General features: G+C 41.1%; 1 protein-coding gene across 1 annotated transcript in view; it reads left to right on the forward strand.

The window, feature by feature from the left end:
* The window catches only part of SIPA1L2 (signal induced proliferation associated 1 like 2), a 2,064,602-nt gene that overhangs the window by 1,666,620 nt on the left and 376,705 nt on the right, over positions 1-21,277 (forward strand). The window contains exon 17 of the mRNA XM_044087172.1: positions 4,041-4,260. Coding sequence (XP_043943107.1) covers positions 4,041-4,260 — 220 coding nt within the window. The remainder of the gene's footprint in view (positions 1-4,040; positions 4,261-21,277) is intronic.

Raw genomic sequence — 21,277 nt, forward strand, 5'->3', positions numbered from 1 at the left:
CTCATTGCTCCTTACTGGCCTCGACAAGTGTGGTTCCCCTTTCTACATCGTTATCTCTTGAGCGACCGTGGAGTCTGGACCTAGTTCCAGATCTTTTGATCCACCAATCGGGTCAGTTTCATCGCTCCCTCCCCTCTCTGAACCTCACTGCTTGGTTCCTCCAGTGCCAACCGTAGCCAGGCTTCCTCATTTATCTCACTCGGTTAGAGATATATTGATAGCTTCCCATAAATCTTCCACTCGAAAGATTTATTTGAGTAAGTGGAAACGCTTCTCATATTGGGCACAAGGAAAGGACATAGATCCTTTCACGCTTCCATCCAACTAGTCCTTGATTTTCTTGCTGAACTCTTCCATGCAGGTTCATCTCCATCTACTCTTAAGGTTCAGTTGGCAGCTATTTCTAATTTTCATGTGGGCATTTCTGAATCTGCCCTAATGTCCCACAAACTTTGCAAAGCCTTTTTGAAAGGAGTTTTTCTTCTCAGACCTCCTATAAGAAATCCTCCTTCTCCTTGGGACCTAAATTTAGTTCTTGCTTCCTTGATTCTTTCCCCTTTCGAACCTGCAGCTTCATGTTCCTTGAAATTATTATCATGGAAAACTCTCTTTCTGGTGGCTATCACATCAGCTAGAAGAATTTCAGAACTTCAAGCACTCAGTTGTCGTTCTCCTTATCTTTTGTTCCATAAGGACAGAGTTTCCTTACGAACTAACCCGTCCTTTTTGCCTAAGGTGGTTTCAACATCAAATCTAAACCAAAGCATTGACCTCCCTGTCTTTTTCCCAGAGTATTTAAATAGGTCTGAACAAAAATTACACTGCCTGGATGTTCATCGTCAATTAAGGTACTACTTGGACAGGACGAAACAATTCAGAAAATCTGATCAGCTGTTTGTCTCCTATGCGGAAAGCAGAAAGGGACTTCCAGTTTCAAAGGTATCATTATCCAGATGGCTAACATCTCTGATTACCCTTGTTTATGAGATTAGACACCAAAACTGCCTAATAAACCTAAAGCCCATTCCACCAGAGCTTTGGCTACTTCTCTAGCCTTCCAAGACAGACTGCCTATTGACACCATTTGTGCAGCGGCTACTTGGGCTACTCCTCACACTTTTATTTCCCATTATAAGTTGGATTTAGCTTCTAGGCATAGAGCTAATTTTGGTTCCACTGTTCTCAGGAGTCTGTTCCGTTAGGCCACCGGGACAAGGTGCTAGGGACGGTCCCATCCAGCAAGAATGAAGGCGAGATAGACAACTTAACATATAGAAGTTATGTTCTTACCATAACGTTCCATGTTAGTTGTCTTCTTCTCGCCTTCTTCTTGCGTCCCACCCTCCTTCCCCCTGGCCTGGACAGACCTAGAGGAGTTGTGATCGTGACCTCTCTTTCTACCACCTCTTTCTTAGTCATATGCTATTATGCATATTTCTTGTTTCAGGATGTAGGTCACCCTTCTTTATTCCTGTTGTTAGAGGTGGATTCTGTTTTTACAGTTATACTGTTTCTGTTATAAGCTGGGGTTAGCTTACAAACGAGATCTGAGGTAACTCTCGCCTAGCATTGTGGGATATAAGGGGAGCCTCGAGCCGGTGGAACCAACTCTCGAGCTTTTAGAGTGGCCGAGTCGGAGCCGAGGTTGGCTCCGAACCCATCCAGCAAGAAGAAGGCGAGAAGAAGACAACTAACATGGAACGTTATGGTAAGAACATAACTTCTATTTAGTACCACCCAAGTAAACACTCCATTCTATTTTTTTCACTTCCGTATGTTAGAACAGGTGTGCTCACAGTTTCTTTTTGTATTTCATTCTCTAGTGATTGTTATCCAGTGCTTGTAAATTTCTTTTACTGTTTTTAGTATATGTATGCCCCTTATTTTCATGCAAAAGTGTATAATGTTCTTGTAAAACGTACTTCACAGGTAAAAATGTTTTACTTTTGTGTTATATATATGATTTAACTATGGGCCTTTACTGAAAATGGGTTTTTGACCAGTCGGACTTTCCCTGTTAACAAAGACAAATAAATATTACTGGTAGAGTTTTTAGTAGAATCAAGAATAGAAGCTGCTGTTAAAAAGGGATTGGTTGGGCATATAAAATATTGCATAATAACTACAGGAATCAATCACAGGCGGTTAGAAAGGATTGGGAAGAGATATCAGATAAGTAATTCACAAAGAAATAATGGGAGGATATATCTTTGGCTCCCAAATATGCAACAAAGTTTAGAAGGTTTAGGATCTTTGCTTGAAAGTGTTGGCATAGGTATTTTTATACTCCAGGCAGACTCAAAATAATTTTAAAAGTAAATTGCAAACATTTGTGTGATGGGGAAGAAAAAAGTAAGTGGGAACATATTTTTGGGAATGTTTTGAGTTGGCAGACTTTTGCCCTGTAATACTACTCTGTCAGAAATACTTTGTGAGGAGATTGGTGTAACTAAGGAATTTTTTTTTTTTGAGCTGTGATACGGAGTCACAATTGCCTAGACATAGTAAGGCCTTGCTGAGTTTATTTTCTGGTGGGTGCCAAAAAACGCAATTATTAGTTAATGGGAAATCCAAGTCTAAACCAACCATACTAGAAGTAGTGAATATATTAACAGAGATAAAAGAACTGGAAGTGGGATCTTCAGAAAAAAATCACAAATTATGTAGGAAAAAGTGAGAATTGTGGGAACAACACTTGCATAATCATGTCTTGGAGTAGGAATGAGGTTTAAGGGAAGGCAGGAATTAAATGAACTATGTAATGTTGGACAGTTACTATATAAAAGAATCTAAGTGATATGTACTGTTTGCAACTGAAAATATGTTAGTATGGTTTGCTTTCATTTGTATATATGTATGATTGCCTATGTCAAGTGATAATTCAGTAAAGATGTTTCTTGTTTTTAAAAAAAAGACATAAATTACTTTTCCTGAGATCTAAACTTTTTAGTTTGAATAAATTAACCTTGCATTTCTTTGAACCAGTAGACTTGGTAGACATTAAACTTTTTTCATAGAAATGTTATGGTTACTTTTACTTCAGGTGGAAAATGTTTAGAGCTTTACAAGTGCTAATATACAGTCTTTCTTGTACTGTCTCCTACAGTGAACAAGTTTTATTAATGACCAATCCTTCCTTTATGCCAAGAGTTGTGTGACCTGTTGAGGCATAGAAAAAAAAACAGATGGAAAATACAGGAGAAGAGCATATGTTGAACATTATGCCTTTCCTTTAAATTTGTTTTTTTTTTTTTTTTTTTTTTTTTTTTTTTGCTGCAGGGGGCAAGCCTCCCACACCCTCCCTCAAACTTGTATGTACCAATTCAAGATTGCTGTATCTTGGAGAAAATGGAATATTCCAAGAATTGGCAATCTTGGACTTAGTATATGTACGTATTTTAGCTATCCATGTTACTTGCATTTTACTTGGGAAATTGCACCCACTATTGCCTTGGTCACGTTACACCATGACAATCACTATTAGAGTAAATAAATTAATATTTGTGCATTATATAATAAAAATCCAAAAGTCAGTTGATCTGGGAATCTGAAAATGTCCATTTGTCAAGCAGAACAAGATGCAAGTTTGATAGAAATGAGTGTGCAAAACAAGCACTTAGCTAGTTAATAAGTATGCAGCAGCCTTTGGGTTCACTAAAGTGAAAAATTAATAGAACCGTTAATATCCGCAAAGACAGTGGTGTAGAAAGTCCGTGTATGCCAGTTGGGCCATACTTTAAGACAGATAGTTAATAGCAAACAGGGAATTAAATTATATAAGCTAAATAATTAAAAATGGCCACATCCCTGGGTGTCCCATAAATGCAAAAGTCTCAGAAGGCTGTGTAACTTCAAATGAATGCAGAGTAGAAAACAGAAATTAGTTAAAATATGTATACACTGTACTTGTTGTAATCCTTACATTTTGCCTGAAACACTGTTAAATTTATAAATGACTTAGTTGTTATCGAGTAGTTGTCTCATTTGTTTTTAAAGCTGTACTTCTGCATGTATTAATTTATTTACTGAAATTTGTTTAGTTTTCTATATCTGAATACCTGTCTCCAAGAAGATCTCTGTATCGTACCCTTTCTGATGAGAGCATGTGTAGTAACAGAAGGGGGTCATCACATGCCAGCTCTCGAAGTTCCATACTTGACCAAGCATTACCAAATGACATACTCTTCAGTACTACTCCACCGTACCACAGCACATTACCTCCACGAGTGAGCTTAAATCAGTGTTCTGCGACCTTAAGAAGTAAGTTTGCTGCTTTCTTTCTTTTTAAGTTGACTAGAAGTTTTAATATAAACAACATTTGTACTCTCATGTTAAAAGAATAATAATGGTATTAGTACCTACAATGATCTTAAGAAAGATTGGTCATGGCGGTCCTTTTAATTCTGTTTTGCACTGAAGTACTTTCTTGTGCATGCTATAAACCTAATGAAACAGTGACACCCCCCCCCAAGTAGACACCAGTCTTTTCTAACTATGGTGACTTTGTTGTTATGAAAAGCACCACTTTTACTTTACTGTTTTACTTTGGATCAACAGGATCTACAGTACTCTGTCTTATGACTTCACCTGTACATGCAGACTGCTTATGTTTATTTATAATACAGATTTTATTTGTCTGTGCTGCTGTGCATAAGCATAACTTCATGTAACCACAGGTATCACAGCAGATATGCTTGAGTTTAGTCATCCCTTATGATAAATTTTAAAGTAGGTTATTCTCGAAAGATAATTAGGGATCTGAATGCTCATTGTCAGGACAGACAGAACAGGATAAAATGACTGCTTAGATCCACATGGGTGGTCCAACAAGAATAAAAAAAGGAGATGTAATTTTAGAGTTCTGTCTGTATATGGCTTGATGGTTGCCTGCAAATAGGTGCTGCAAGAGAGACAGTCACAAGATTACATACAAGACTGGACAACATGCAACAAAGGTAGACTTCCACGTAGATAGAAAATGGTGTTGGGGTAAAGTCAAAGATTGCGAAGTCTTCCCCAATGAAACAGCTGTCCCTCAAGGTAAAGCTGTAGTCGGTACTGTATGTTACAAGCAGTGGTCAGAACAGTTCTAAGGTCAACATATACTAGGCTGAAGACCTAGAAGTTTTCTGGAGTGAAATCCCAAGAATTCAAAGAAATACTCGGGGTTGTAACATCTCAAGAATAAGTGGAAATAGGTGGAGTAAAAGGAAAGGCACCTTCAAACAGCATGTGTGAAGACTGTTGCACAGATATGTAGGCATGGTAGTTACAGCAATAAGGTACATAGGGAAAGGTGGTGAAATGCAGAAGTCCAGGAACTTACCAAAAGAAAGGAGTGCAGGATAAAGTGAGAGACTCAAAAGACGGGCCAGGCTAAGAAGGAATTCAGGTTGGCTAACAAAGAGGCTAAGACAATGGTTACAATAAAAAGAACAAAGCATCACTGGAACTCCACTAGCTGCTGGAAAGTGACTCAGCAGGTGGCTCAAAGGAACACTTACCAAATTGTGAAGCTGAAGAGTTTTCTCTTTTGCTGCTGTCTGCTTTCCCCAGCTCTTCTCCATCTTGCTGCAGTTTCCTCCGGAATTTCCACGGTTTCAGTCTTTTCCACTTCACATTTTCTTTTTCTTGTCAATCTTCTGGACATCATAGAGTATTTATCTAGCAATTGCTGTTAACAGTTTATAGCAGTTTGCAGAAATTTGTTAATTTAAGCTGTGCACTACCCTGAGTTTGTTTTCATCTGCTTGCACTGCTGTTGCCATCTTAGAACTCCAAGCATGTCTATTTCCAGTTCTTTTTTTAAGAATTTTTTTATTGATATAACATATTTCCAATATGCACACAGAAAGGAAGAAATTCAACAACACATATTGTTATGCAATGTTAGGAAAACATTTCATCGAGGTAACCTTATACAATTAACACACTAAGAGTTTTGGTATTTCAGTAGCAATATTTCAAGGCTATCCTACATTTCTTGTTTGGCTTTTAGACAAAGGAAGTGGAACATTCTTTAGTATTACTGATCTAGTTAAATAACAATTATCAGACTATAACCACTTAAAATGTACTTCTCTTCCCAATATAAATTTAATTTTTCATAGTCCATAAAAATGTGTGGCCAGTCAGCTTTTACACCTCCAACAGACTGAAGAAGTCATTTTACTAAACTTAGAGATTTTATAGGGAGTATGTATATATTTCCACATAAAAACGTTCCAGTATAAGCTTGAAGAGGTTTGACTAACTGATTAATGAACATTTATTCTTACCTTCTATTGAGTCACTCAGCCCAGTACTATCTAAAAAGTTCCAGAATTTTGCATCAAATTTGTTATTTGTAATTAACTTGTATAAGTTGGTCAAGCTTCATTTGTAGGTCAGTTTACCATTGATGATAGCTTTCATATATTCATGTAAGGGGGAAATAGTGTTCTGTTCCTTTTCACTCATATTATCTACAAATCTGTTTAATTTATTACTGATTATGTCTATTTTCAGTTCTAACAACGGTTTCACTGCCTTTTCACTGAAACTAGTTTCACAATTTGTATGGTTTCTTTTTTCCATTGTATAAAATTGTACATGAAGCATGACTTACATCTGCAGTTTATATGAGAACGTATAATTGACTTAGCTTATGACAGCTTCTTCATAGAAATGTCTGTGTTTTTTGGGAGTTTCTCTAGTGGGCCATCACTGTTACTTTTCATTTGAAGTTAAGTTTTAGAGTTCTTTTTTTTTTTTTTTTATGAAGTGGCTGTAAATGTTTCTGGATTGTTGTAAATGCATAAAAGACTTTGAAGGTTAGAGTTTTTTTTTTAGTCTATTATATCTTCATATGTCTGGTCCTTCTTATGCCTAAGCTGCCTACTTTTTCCTTTAGACAAGAGCTGAATGGACGAATCTGCCAACTCGTTACATTCCTTAAAAACTTTTTCCTAATTGCCCTCCTTTATCCAGTCATACCACCAGTGTTTGCTGTCCAACTGAGGAAAAATCTTCTGAATTCTATTTGAGGTATAAAAATACCCATGTAATTGCTGACATGCAAAAATCCTAAAACTTCTGGACATCATTGCATATATTTGAGAGTTTTCCAAATTTATTTTCGATTGCTCCTTTTTAAATTGACTTTCCATCCTTTTTTTTTTCCTGTCTTTTCTAAACTCTTCTGAGTCGTATAGTTATGCAGGATTTAAATGCAGTACTAATTTATTTATTTTATTTCCATTTGTTTACTGGGAAGGTGTGACTGGGGGGAAAAAAGGTTAATTTTCAGTGAATGCCTAGGTAAAAAAGCTCCACAGAGTACAGTATTGTAATGGTTCAATATTCATATCAGATACATAGTATTTACAGTTCAATTTTCATTTTGTCCCTTTTAACAGTGACGTCTTTTCTAGACTCAACTGAAAACACTACCAGAGCTGTTTTTTTCACTTAGCAGTCCCCTATCCCTTTCTTTTTGCTTATATTCTTATCAGTCCTTGCTAGGAAAGGCCGTCTGTAACCTACAGTCCAAGCTTCTGCTTAGCTTCATTCCAGTCTGTTGCCTTTCCTTCCCAAGTTATTTGCTCCCATATCTTGGTTCATTTGCTTCCTCTAGTAATTTTTGTCCTCCTTACCTATTTTCTATACCCCTACTTGCAGACTTCCCCATTGGTGGACTCCCTTGTATCCATTCCCACACTGACATAGTTCATAAAATACTTTGTGCTGTTTTATAAATGTAATAATCTGTATGGTGATGGTGGTTCTCCTTGAGGGCTTGCATCCAAAATTCTAGTCTCTCTTAATGCCTGAAATCCCTCACCCCATTTCATCATCATCATCATTTTTCCACTTTGTTTAATAAACTTCTGCTTAAGTTATGTTTATGAGCCTTAACTGCATAGCTCTAAAGTACCCCTTAAAATCCAGTAACCATAGACTGTCTTATTCCATGGGGAGAATCATCTTATTCCACTTAACTCATTCAGTCCTGAGCAATAAGAGGCTAATTAATCTTCTTCCTTACTAAGGTCTTCTAAACCAGGAAACTACTAGCTTCTCTCCAAGTTCCTCTGCTGAAGTATAAGGTAAACAATACAATTTACAGGAAATAGACACCACAAAAACTCTTCGATTAGACATGATCTACCTGCTAGTGTTAGTATCAAAGGTCTGTCTGTAGGTAGTTATTCTGCACTGCAGATTTATAAAAGAAAACGGTGTTTTATTTACCCAAAATTGCTAGTGTTATGGTGAAAGGGGTGGTTATACCTCTGTTATTGTGCGGCATAGACCCAGGACATCAGTGGGATAATTGCTCATGTGTTTGAGACCTTTCTAATGATGAATGATAAGAAGGCATGGCATACTGATGTTCTGTGGTATTGTGGAATATATGCAAGTTACGCCTGTAATAGTTTCACAATATTTCAAGATCTACAAAACCATGTAGATTGCAAGTATAACTAACAATGCTGTGTCGTAATGTTTCATATGTGATTGCAGCATTTGTTCACCTTTATGTCACCCAGATTTTATAACATTTATGCAGAAGTGAAGTTATTACTAATGGTCATAACTGCTTTACCAGACATTTTTTTTAAATCTCAAAGTATATAGTTTCTTCTCACAAATCCTTCTCTCCCATGGCAGAATTCCTTATCAGTCCGTACACCTAAATACTTAATCTTATAATGTTAGCATAAGTGTGGGTACTGCTGAACCAATTCATGCTAGCTTACCTCTATAGCCTTTGTTTTATCTTCATTTATTTTTATATCTCTAAAAGACTTGAAACTGTTTCAAAATGCACTATAACACAGAAATGTCCTTTAATGAATTTATCAAGTACAAAATATCATCGTCTGCATATAAAGTTAGCTTTTCTTTGTTAGCATACCTGATCTCTCCTTGAAGTTATGAATCCTTTATTTTCTTTGCCATTGTTTCATGTGTAATGCAAATAACAGTGGGGAAGGAGGGCATCCCTCCCTGCTCCTCTTTCAAGCACAGCTTGTTAGAGAAGACTCTTACCATCTTAATTCTTGCTTCTGACCATCCATGTAGCCTCCTCATCAGTCCTATTATTCTGACAGAAAAAAAACAAATGTTAGCATTGCCCTCTACATAAAATCCCAGCTGACTCTATCAAATGCTTTATCTGCATCAAGACCCACCAATAATAATGGTGTTTTCTTAAATTCTGCTTCCCTCTGAATTATCATTGGACTGTTAATTTTGTCAGATGTTGGCCACCCCTTCACAAAATCACACTAATCTTCCAGTTTTGTTAACATCTTTGATATTCTCTTAACTAATAGACATACATACTTCAATTGCTTCTAGGCCTAGGTTTGTTGTTGTTCCTCTCTACTGAGAACTTATGAGACTTGTCATAGAATACAATACCCCCTTTTGCATTTACTTGACCAGACATATGCAACAACTGGAAGAGCCCACAGAGATACCTTACAAGAAGGATAGGCTAAAACAGTCTGTCATATGTGGACCATCGCAAGCCTTCTACAGATGCTAAGAGGTGACCTGTGTCTGGCTTACAGGATATTATCTGACATTGCCCCGATGAAGCTGTTGCATTTTAGCAAAACAGCCAGCACTAGAATTAGTTTCACATTAGTTTCACATTATTCTGACTACATTGTAATAATAACGTTCTGTCCCTAGACTGTCTCTGTCGAATATTATATGTATTTTTGTTTTTTTTTCTGGAGCTTTTCTCCCCAGGACTCCATTGAAAACGGGTTCTTTAAGGCCCAATGGACTATCCTGGTAAACCAACTGCAATAAATAAATAAATAAATTATACTGTTCAGGAATCTAAATTTCTGATGCAACATGAACATCACAGTCTGGAGAGAGAGAGAGATTTATCTCATAGAGGTAACCACTGCTGTGGAACAGACTCCCCATACAAGTAAAGCAAAACTCAACTCAGTTCATATTCACGAGAAATTTGGACTTATGGCTGGGAAAATGGGGAGAGCCCAGGAGTAAATTTCCTGTTACATGAATAGACAGAGGCAACCACTAAGGGATGCTTTCCAAGCTTGGGGCTTTCAAAATGTCTGTGGTATTAATTTAGTTAGTATCAGTAGAGGTATTAGAATCTAGTCCAAAAAGAGGAAGGGAAAGTGAAACATTACCCCAGGAGGGAAATTTGGTTAGGCATAAAAAGGCCCACGAGGTTGTTGGCCAAGTACAATCCTGTGATTCTTTGGTAATGCTGGTTTAAAATTTAAATGGGTCTATATGAATCTAGATCTGAAGGGTCTTTACAGTCATTGTTTATAGGTTTATAGGTGTTTACTAGGCTAACGACCACAAGGGCCTTTTTAAACCTAGCCATGCATTCCAAATCTCTGAGAAGTTCTGATACCCTTGATAAGTGTAAGCATGGGCCTGGGAGATGAACCATTTACAAGCTACCTGTTTATATTAGAGACATAGGTACCAAACCAGGGATGAATTTCCGGTTTCCCATCCAATTGCCCAAGTTGCAGTTGAATTGGGTTAGGGAGAGACTGCTTCACATGGATGGGGAGCCTGTTTCATAGACAGGGTACCCTGTGGGATATATACCTACCTCTCCAGCACGTCCTATTTATATCACAGACAAGGTTTAAATCTTTAAAATGGGTAATTCTGGTACTGTTTGTTTTGTGAATATGCAGGAGGCCCATCAGAGTGTGGTCTGACAATGCCCTGTATGCCAGGCTTAGATCTCCCCTCAAAAGCCTGTAGGAGTCTGTAGTGTCCAGGGAAGAAATAGCCAGGGAATTGTTATGGCTAGGCTTTTTATAGGCCCTAGGGCCAACAGCCTAGTATCAACCTATGAACCTATACAGGAATAGTGCCTTGAGGTGGTCTGCATAGGATATATTACTTACACCTTGTATTCTTTTAGTGAGGAACCTCTGTGGATGTTCCAGTTGTTGGATATACCTGGTTAAGTACATGCCAAACAGTGCATTGTACTCAATGATAGGTCTGATGAATGTCAAATACAGTGAAACGATGACTTCCTTGGAGTTGGATGCCGTACCTTTGTTTATAAGTTGTGCAACTTAGAATGATTTCCTCACCACTGTAGACACATGATGATCAAAGGCTAGATTACCATCTATGTGTGTCCCTAAGTCCCTGACTACTGAGTCATCTCTAAGGGGTGTGTTGTCAATATGATAGTTACCAGGGATGGATGACTTCCCAAAGGATACTGTCATGCATTTTTTGGCATTTAGTTTTAGTCCACCAGTTATTTGTCTGTGTCATTCCCTCCTGGGAACATTTGTGTCAGTGTGAGGCACAACTACTTCCCAAATGCTGGTACTCTTCTCCCCCGCCTGTAAAATGCTGTTAAGCAAAGCCTTCCACATCTTTATCACTTTCTTCCCACCTAACTTCCAGATGTACAGAGGAATACTGTCTGTTCCTGGAGACTTTCTCATAGATTGAATACATATCACTGCTTAATTGTTTAGCCTCATCTTCCTGTGTCTGTGGCATAGTTAAGTCTTCAGCAGATATTTCCATTTGTGCCTTTTCCTTGGTATCCCCATTTCTCTGCTTTATACAAATTTTCATAAAATTTTTGAAATATCTGTAATACCTCTGTGGAACTTTTAGTTATTTTTCCTTGTCATAGGCTCCCTAAGTTTGGCTATTACTCTTTCTTCTTTCTGTTGCCTAAGTCATTGTATTAAAAGCTTTTGTGCTCAAGAGTTATCAAAAATAATTGCTTAGCAGCAGTCTTTCTTATCTTGTTAATTATCCAAATACTCTCATCTTTTATCTTTGGCAGTCTGCATTTGTTCATCTTGTTCTGTGAAATTCCTCTTCTTTTACAGTACTTTATCATTTGACATACCCTCTAAATTGCTGATATTCTTTGTGTTTCACTGTTGCAGCCATCACACTTGGGTTATCTGCCTGCAGGTAGCCCTCAGTCGGCTCGAATACCAGAGTCTTGGGATTTCTGCGTTGGATGCTGTCACCTCATCCATGACGTCAGGGGTGTAAAACATGCATCTGACGCCATTACATCAGCTTTTTCTGCCACGTAGGAGCCTGAAGCAGAAGTAGTTTGCAAGTGCCGGTCAGCAGCTACCTGAAATTTTTGTTTTTTGAGTTTCAAACCTGAAGTCTTCTAAAGCTAAGTACCCCGTTGGGGTATTTTTTTCTTGCTCTAACCGATGTCAAAAAAAGTTAACAATTGTCTTGCCTGTGGAAAGCAAATACCTCACAGACATTTTCATTCTTACTGCATCACGTGTTTAGGCCCAGATCATGATGTCCCTCGCTGTTGGTTTTGCGCCTTGTTCAACGCCAGAACTATTCGTCATCGGGCTATTTTTGTCTCTAAATTCTTTTGCTCTCATTCTCCGTATTCCAAAATGGCGTCGGTAAGCCATCCGGCTACCGACCTTCCGAAAAAATACAAAGATAAAGACAGAGACAGACTGCATAAGTCCAAAACTGCCGACAACGCTTCTGTTAAGCTAGTCGCCAGTCCGCCGGGACTCAGTGAGGCGCTTTCACAGCACCTGTTACCCGCTTGTACAGATTTACAGGCCTCCACTGAGACCCATTCGGAGACTGGTATGCCACAAGATGCTTCTTCGACTATGGAACCTGTGGATGTCTCTACCTTGGATGGGTCTGGAGCCGATGTGAAGGCACCAGCTTCTGAGGGTGTATTCAGACCTGTCGATGTTTGTATTAAACTGACTACTTCATTAATGACTAAATCTACCAAATTTCTCAGGCCCAGAGTTCGCGCTACGCCTAGGAAACCGCCGACCAAATTACATTCTCAAGCTCCCATGCCAAAGAAACAAATGCTTAGAATGGCTGAAGACCTTATTACTTTAATTAGGGGAAGCCAGCCTTCCCCCTCTAAAAGATAAAGAATTGATTTTCCTCCAGATTCTTCAGACCATGAGTCTGATGACTCTGACCCCTGTGATTACCAGGACATACCCTTATCTACCTATGAGGACTCAGATGCAGAGGAGTCAATTCCCTCAGCCTCCCCCCCAGAGGACCTTTCTTTCGGTGAAACCTTGCATACCCTAAGAGAGCATTACCACTGGGAATGCCAGGACTACCCACAGTCCAAAAAGAGACTCCAGGAATTTTTAGATTTGCCTCAGCATAAGCCTCTAGCTATTCCCCCTGTCTTGGATATTGTAGATGATGTCTTCATGGAATCCAGCCTTACCCCTGATACTTTACCACCTGCTCCTAGAAAGCCTGACGGATACTACAGAGTACCTGACTCTCACAAATTTCTCTTTAAAAATCCCACTGTGGATCCAGAGACCATTTCCCAGGGACCTAAAGGTATTAAGGCTTCTACAGCCAAAAACCCTACCCCTTTGGACAAGGATTCTAGGGCTCTAGACAGATGGGGTAAGAAGGTATATACCTCTGCAACTCTTGCCATCAGGGCTTTAAATTGCCAGTTTCACATGTTGGAAGTACCAGCAGCTTATTATTGATCTAATTAAACAAAAAATGTTGTTGATTCCTGGTTGTGCAGAAAATAAGGACTTCAAGACTTAATGCATTCTGCAAACCAAGTTGGTAAACATACTTTGCAGTGTGGTTTTGATGCCTTAGAAGCATCTTGCAGGGCTGCTGTCACTGGGTCTTTTCTGAGAAGGCATGCTTGGCTGAAGGAACAAATCTTGCCAGACAATGTCAAGGCAAAATTACTTGATGCTCCATTAAACCAAGAATGTTTGTTTGGCTCTAAAGCAGAAGAAGTTCTTAAAAAGATGGAAGAAAAAAATCCATGCAAACTGGTAAAGATTTTTACAGGTACAGCCACCTAGATTCAGTAGGCATTGGCCTTCAAAAATTGGTCCTTTCCAGTCCCTTACAGACCTTATCAGCCCAAACCCAGGGGCAACAGATAACAAAGACTACAGTCTCCGGGTATGCATAGATTTAAACAATGGAGTGCTCCCTCCTCAAAAACAGGGAGTGGTAAGCCACCCCCTATAGGAAAAAGTTCACAATGACTTGTCCTTAACCTTTCCCAGCCATGCCCAAGTACTTGCACCTCTAGGAGGAAAACTCGCCCTGCATGCAAAAACTGGGAGTATATTACCCAGGACTGATGGGTCTTAAACATTGTGTCCCAGGGATACAGATTCTATTTCCACTGTCTGCCAACCCCAAGTGGATTGCCAGACCTTCCTCCAAACCAGTGGACAGAGGCCCAAAAGCAAGTACTTTCTCTTCTCAGTATCAGGGCTATCCAACCTGTGCTAACAGAGCAAAGGGGACAGGGTTTCTACTCCAAGCTGTTCCTGGTGCCAAGGAAAGAGAACTCTTGGCGCCCTATTCTGGATCTGTCAACCCTAAACACCTTCCTGGTGGTACCAAAATTAAAAATGCTTACAATCAACAGCTCCTTCCTATGCTAACCAAGGACTCCTGGCTAGTCACCCTAGACTTAAAAGAAGCTTGTCTGCACATCCCCATAAGGGAATCTTGCAGAAAATATCTACGTTTCAGGGTAGGCTCTATGCACTATCAGTTCTCTGCACTTCCCTTTGGCTTATCTACTGTGCCCAGGGTATTCACAAAGTGCCTGGCTCCAGCCATTCCTTACTGCAGGCAGAGAAATATTCAAATTTACCCATACTTGGACGATTGCCTGATTCAGGCAGACAGTCAGGAATTGCTACTTCAGCACCTGACATTTGTAAAGAGACTCCTCACTTCTCTGGGGTATACCATCAAAGAAAAGAAATCATATCTGGTACCCAGACAAAAGATTGTATTCCTGGGAGCAAGCTTGAACACAACTTCCCAGATGGCATTCCTCACTCCAGAAAAGCAGGTTTATTTGACAACTTATTTCAAACTACTGGCCACCCAAACCCGGCTATCTGCAAGAAAAATACTGCAAGTCCTAGGGTTCATGGCCTCATGTATTCTACTGATTTCATATGCAAGACTGCATATGAGGAAACTCCAGTGGTACTTAAAATGTCTCTGTTGTCAACACATTCCCAGGACCTGGAAGAAGTGATTCCTATCATTCCTTGCCTTAGGACAGAGTTCCTTTGGTGGGCAGAGGCTTTCAACAACAAGGGACTCCTTTTCTCACAAGCCCTAGCCGTCCAAACTCTGACAACAAACGCATCAGATTATGCATGGAGGCTCACATGGCAGGCAAATGCATTCAAAGCAAATGAAGTCCAGGACAAATTCACCTGCATATCAATCAAAAAGAAATGTTAGCTGTACAGAATGCACTGACAGCCTTCATATGCCTTATCCTTCCAGGACAGCTCTTGATAAAGACAGACAACACCACAGTTATTTGGTACATAAACAAGCAGGGGGGAACTCACTCCTAACCACTCTGCAAGTTAGCCATGGCGCTTTGGAACACAGCCTTGAGCAACCAAGTGCACCTGCAAGCTCATTTCCTGCCAGGCAAACAAAAGTCACTATTAGATGACAAGAAGAAATCTAATGGACCCACATGAGTGGAAACTGGAACTAAGCTCATTCAAACTTGTAATACACATGTGGGGGACACCAGAGGTGGACATCTTTGCGTCCCCCCCAAAACCATCAACTAAACAAATTTTGCACCAGAATTCCCCACAGACAAGCTTGGAAAGTGGATGCCGTATCCTTCACATGGGAAAACCTCTCAGTCTGTGCCTTTCCCCCTCTGCTCCTCCTTCCAAAGGTACTCCTCAAGATCAAACAGGACAGGCCAAGGGCAATCCTTATTGCACCAGATTGGCCACGCCACCACTGGTACCCATTTTCTACACAGTCTGACAGCAGTGCCACCCTGGCACCTACAGCAGACCCCCTCTCTGCTGTCCCAGAAGGAGGGACAGATTTTTCATCCTCAGCTGCAAACCCTGAACCTGGCAGCCTGGCTTTTTCCCTGAATACATCACCAGCAACCCTCACCAAACAGGTGCTGGATGTTATCCTTGATGCCAGGAGGCCCAGTACTAGGAAATCCTATTCAGAAAACTGGAATAGATACTGTTTTTGGAGCCAATCTCAAGGGAAGGACACAGTCGTGCCCTCCTTGCCTCAAATCGTAGATTACCTAGCAGAGCTGCCCCACAAAAGCCTCTCTTTCTCATCAGTTAAGATTCATGCCACTGCCATCTCAGCTCATTACAATACTGAGCCACCCCTCTTCTCTGACCCTCTGATCAAACCGTTCCTGAGAGGAGCTAACAATTTAAGACCCCAAAAGAGAGCTCCCACTCCTGCCTGAGACCTTAACTTTGTACTAGAGAAGCTCACGCTTCTCCCTTTTGAGTCTGCTGCTACAGCAGAGTTAAAATTCCTCTCTTGGAAAACAGCCTTACTGCTAACCATCACTTCAGCAAGAAGAGTGTCTTGAGTTACAGGCCCTTATGGCTGTGGAACTGTTCATTATCTTCCATGCGGACAGGGTTTCCCTCAGGACTAATCCATCTTTTATGCCCAAGGTGGTATCCAGTGTGGCTTTAAATCAATCCATCCATTTGCCAACCTTTTTTCCTAATCCTCAGAATAAAGGGAAAAGGATCCCATACTCCTTGGACGTGCACAGACAGCTCAGGTTCTACCCTGACAGGACTAAACCTTTCAGAAAATCTGACCAGCTGCTGGTCCGCTTTGCTAGAGGGGCCGAGGGCAAGACCATTTTGAAACAAACCATTTCTAAATGGATAGCACACTGCATCCCTTTCTGCTACAAACTCCTTGGAAAAACTACCCCACATGGGATCAGGCCTCATTCCAGTAAGGCTCCCTCAAACTCTACAGCTTTTCTCAGGGGAGTCTCAACCAGGGACATCCTGGAAGCTGCAACCTGGAGTTCTGTTCACACCTTCACCAAGCATTTCCACTTACCTATCTTCCAAATCCATAGCTGGATTTGCCACAGCAGTCTTACAAGGCCTGCTAGCCAGCCCTACTACTACTTGACTGCCTCCACCCTTCCTCAGCTTTGGGAATCAACCCAAGTGTGATGACTGCTACAATGAAACACAAAGGACATAGTACAGTTGTGTACACTTACTGTAAATTTAGATGTTCGAGTGCATTCACTGTTGCAGTCCTGCTTACCATCCCTCCAGTCCCCTGTCTTTCTATGCTTTCTACCTATCCTCTTTTTTGGTCATATCTTATGGAAATGGTATTTATGTTTTACTGAAGGTATTCCACACCATTTGATTGCTTCCTATTTTGGCGACTCCTGACATCTGGGGCAAGAAAAACTGATGTAATGACGTCTGCTGCATGTTTTATATCCCTGATGACCTAACATAATGGATGAGACGACAGCATCCGATGCAAAAATCCAAAGACTCTGGTATTCAGGCTGACTGAGGGCTACCTGCAGGCAGATAACCCAAGTGTGATGACTGCAACAGTGAATGCATTTGAACAACTACATTTATTTTAAGTGTACACAACTGTACTTCACTTACTTTCCGTATCCAAAAACAAACCAAGGAGAAACTTTGCAGTGTGGAGGGTGTGATGTTCACTTCCTAAATTATGCTATGCACTTAGTTCACTTAATAAAAATTGAACTATAAAATATAACAATAAAACACATGCTACAGAATAATCAAATGGAAAATAGTAGGTAGTCCACAGATGAGTTAGAAATGGAATATCCTTTATTGAAACAAACAAGTGATTAAGTCTTTTTTTGTCAGTGCTCCCATTGACGGAACATCCCTAAAGTTAAAGAGACCCTTGCCAGATGTGAGAAGGATGGAAAGACATTTTCTGCCATGGGAGTATGCTTTTCCTCTCCTCAACGGCCCTATTGCGGCAACCAAAGGATTGGCAAGCTATGGTTCAAAAAGTTCCAAGGGTCTTTCCAGGACTTGCGTGGTAATGACTTCTCCTGGAGCGGGGGGAGGGGGGTGTAATGGAAGACGACATGCTAGAGGCAGAGATAGCCTGCAAAATCACTGTTCCAGGGATTCATTCCCTGGTAACTCCTATCAGCACTCCTGAAATGGAGGCTTGATTGACATCCACTGGAGGCAGTCGGGGGACAACTTTCCCTGCACCTACCTGCCTGACTAACCTTAACAATGAATTATAACCAGAGGTTACAATCTTTCCTTTTCAAAACATCCCAAACAACCAAAGAGAATCCCTGATGTTCCACCCAGTCACAGGGATGCAACAGTTCTAGAAATTCAAAAACTGTTCAACAAAAGAGCCATCCAAGCAGTCCCACCAGACCAGATAGGACGGGGTTTACTCAAGATTCTTTTTAGTGACAAAAAAGACAGGGGACTGGAGACCAATTTTGTATCTCAGTGTCTTGAACAAGTCAGTTCATCAAACCAAATTCCAGATGGTCAAGGTTCAGTTTATTTTACCATTCTTAGGGAAATATGATTAGATGTGCTCAGTAAATCTTCAGGATGCATAGTATTACATAAAAATACGCAATCGCTCCAGAAGATTTCTGCGTTTCCCGCTAGGATCCAGTCATTGTCAGGTCAGATCCATGCCCTTTGGTCTCACCACAGCCCCCAGGGTGTTCACAGAATGCATGGCAGCAGTCGTAGCTCTCTTCAGACTGCAAGGATTGTGTGTGTTTTCATACCTAGATGACTGGCTCATTACTGCAATCACCAGGCATCTACTGCTGCAGGCAAGAAACTACGTTCTTCAAACCTGTTCTTTGCTAGGGATCACTGTAAACTACGAAAAATCACATGTAGAGCCAACACAACATTTAGAGTTCATAGGGGCGGCATTAGACACACGCACCTATATCACTTCTCTACCCCAGGAAAGACTTCAAAGAATAAAATCACAAGTCAGCCAGATTAGTCACAACAGAACAGTGACTGCAAGACTGGTGTTACAGACTCTGACGGCCACCGTCAGTCTAGTTCTCCTTTAGAGGTTTTACATGCAAATTCTGTAATGGCTCTTGGTGTCACAATGGTCATTACTGTGTCAACCACTGTCCCATCAAGTATTGATCAATTTATGCAAAAAGGACCTGAGCTGGTGGCTGCATTCCAACTGCATTCTGTCGGGCCATCATTTTGTTCCTCCTCAGCCCCAAGCCATAGAGACCACGGACATATCTTGGATAGGGTGGGGGGATTATCTGGGAAAGACAGTCCATGCCACTTCGCCCCAGTTAGAGGCCAATTTGCACATAGTGCTCCTGGCGTTGCAAGCATTCCAGGAAACCCTCCCCTCAGGAACGATTGCGATCCAAACAGGCAACATGTCAGTGGTTTGGTACATCAGCAAATGGGGGGGGGGGGGGTCAGATCTTACCCTCTTTGTCAAGAAGCCCTTAGGGAATGTCAATGGGCATTTTCATTCGGCCGCTTTCTAATAGCAACACATATTTTGTGGAGCTACAACGTGATCGCGGACAAATTGAGCAGGAGCATCCTAATGCCTTACAAGTGGTCTCTCAACCCTTTTGTGGCAGAAATGATATTCTGTCAGTGAGGCCAGCCCTGCTGTGATCTCTTTGCATCTCCCCTGAACAGTAAGTGCAGAAGCTGCTTTGCCCTGACCCCCCCCCCCTCCTGGGGAGTCACCAAAGAGATGCTGTCCTTCACGATTTGCCTTCCAGTCTACTGTATGGCTTTCCCCCAGTTCCCCTCATTTCCCAGTTTCTGAAGAAAGCCAACAGGTTGAAGAACAAGATAGCTCTCATTGCCCTATTCTGGCCTTGACAGGTATGGTTTCCCTTTCTGTGGCCTCGCTTAATTCAAAAACCTTGGACGCTGGATGCAGCTCCAGACCTATTGTCCCATCCAGAGGGGCTCATTCATCTTAATCTTCAAAAATCTCAAGCTCACTGTATGACTTCTCCATTTCCAATGATTGCCAGGCATACTAGCCTTACAGCCCCAGTTCAACAAATTGTTCTAGCCTCCCACAAATGTTCGGCTAGATGATTATACAGCAGCAGGTGTCAGAGATTTTCAAAATTGGCTACAGACAGTAATCTTGACCCATATTCTGCACCAATTTATAAGGTCTTGGAATTTTTAGCCTCTCTTTTTGATGCGGGGCTGTCTTCCTCGACTGTACGTGTTCATCTAGTTGCAATTTCAAATTTTCATAATGGTCTAAATGACGCACAAATTTGTGAAGCCTTTCTGAAAGGAACCCTATTGCTGAGACCTCCATACAATGATCCTTCTACACCCTGGGACTTGAATATAGTGCTATAATCCTTGAATGTTCTTCATCTCACATTGCTGCAGTCATAACTTATGGGTAGTCCGCTGTCCTCGGTCGGCCCGAATACCAAAGTATTAGGCTGACGTCGGTCATGGGCGCTCAGATCTGACGTCAGAGCGTCAGGGTGTTAAAGCACATGACCGACGTCATTTCCTCAGTCTTTTTTGCCGCATGGTCCGAAGCAGAAGCAGCGTTTGCAAGTGCCGTTCGGTGTTCTGAAATTTTCGTATTCTGAGTTTCAGACCGAAACCAAGTTGGGCTAAGTACCCCGTTGGGGAATATTTTTGTTTTTTCTTGCCTCAGTTACTTCCGGATGTCAGAAAAAGTGAATAATTGTATTTCTTGTGGGAAACAGATACCGCATAGGGATTACCACTCTCTTTGTATTCCTTGTTTGGGACCTGAGCACGACGTAGTAGGGTGTCGCTTTTGTGCTAGGTTTAATAAGCGCACCATTAAACGTAGGCTAGATTGTGCTAGGCTTGTCTTCGGTAAGCGGTGTAATTACAATATGCCGTCGGATCCTCCGACGCCCGCTACCGCGAAGAAGCGCAAAGATAAATCTTTAAAGTCCAAACAGGATGACTTGTCTGTTCCGGACGCCGATTCTTTAGACACTATGGTGGATTCGGTTGATCCGGCCGAAGTTTCAACTGAGTCTCTGGGGGAGACGTTGGTTTTGCAAGATGTGGCCTCTCAGGAGTCAGGTCAAGCTGAGGGGGCCTCTCAGGTTACTGTTCTCCCTTCTTTGCCTAAGGTGGTTAGGCCTTCTCCTTCTGTCTCTAAGGTGCCCTCCAAAGGCAGGCCTGGTTTGCCTTCCACAGGTGTCAGTCCTAGTTCTGCAGGTTCTGTGCCTAAAAAACATATGCTTAAAATGGCAGAAGATTTAATTACTTTAATCAGGGGTTCTATGCCCCCTCCTGATAAGAGGCCTAGGGTGGAGCCAGAAATGGAAAGTTTGGAGCAGGCTTCAGATTACTCAGAGTCTTCGGCTGAAGACGTTCAGGATTTTCTTCCTTATTCT

This window comes from Protopterus annectens, chromosome 1.part1 (genome assembly GCF_019279795.1).
Source record: "Protopterus annectens isolate FY-2018-M chromosome 1.part1, PAN1.0, whole genome shotgun sequence".
Taxonomy (NCBI): domain Eukaryota; kingdom Metazoa; phylum Chordata; order Ceratodontiformes; family Protopteridae; genus Protopterus; species Protopterus annectens.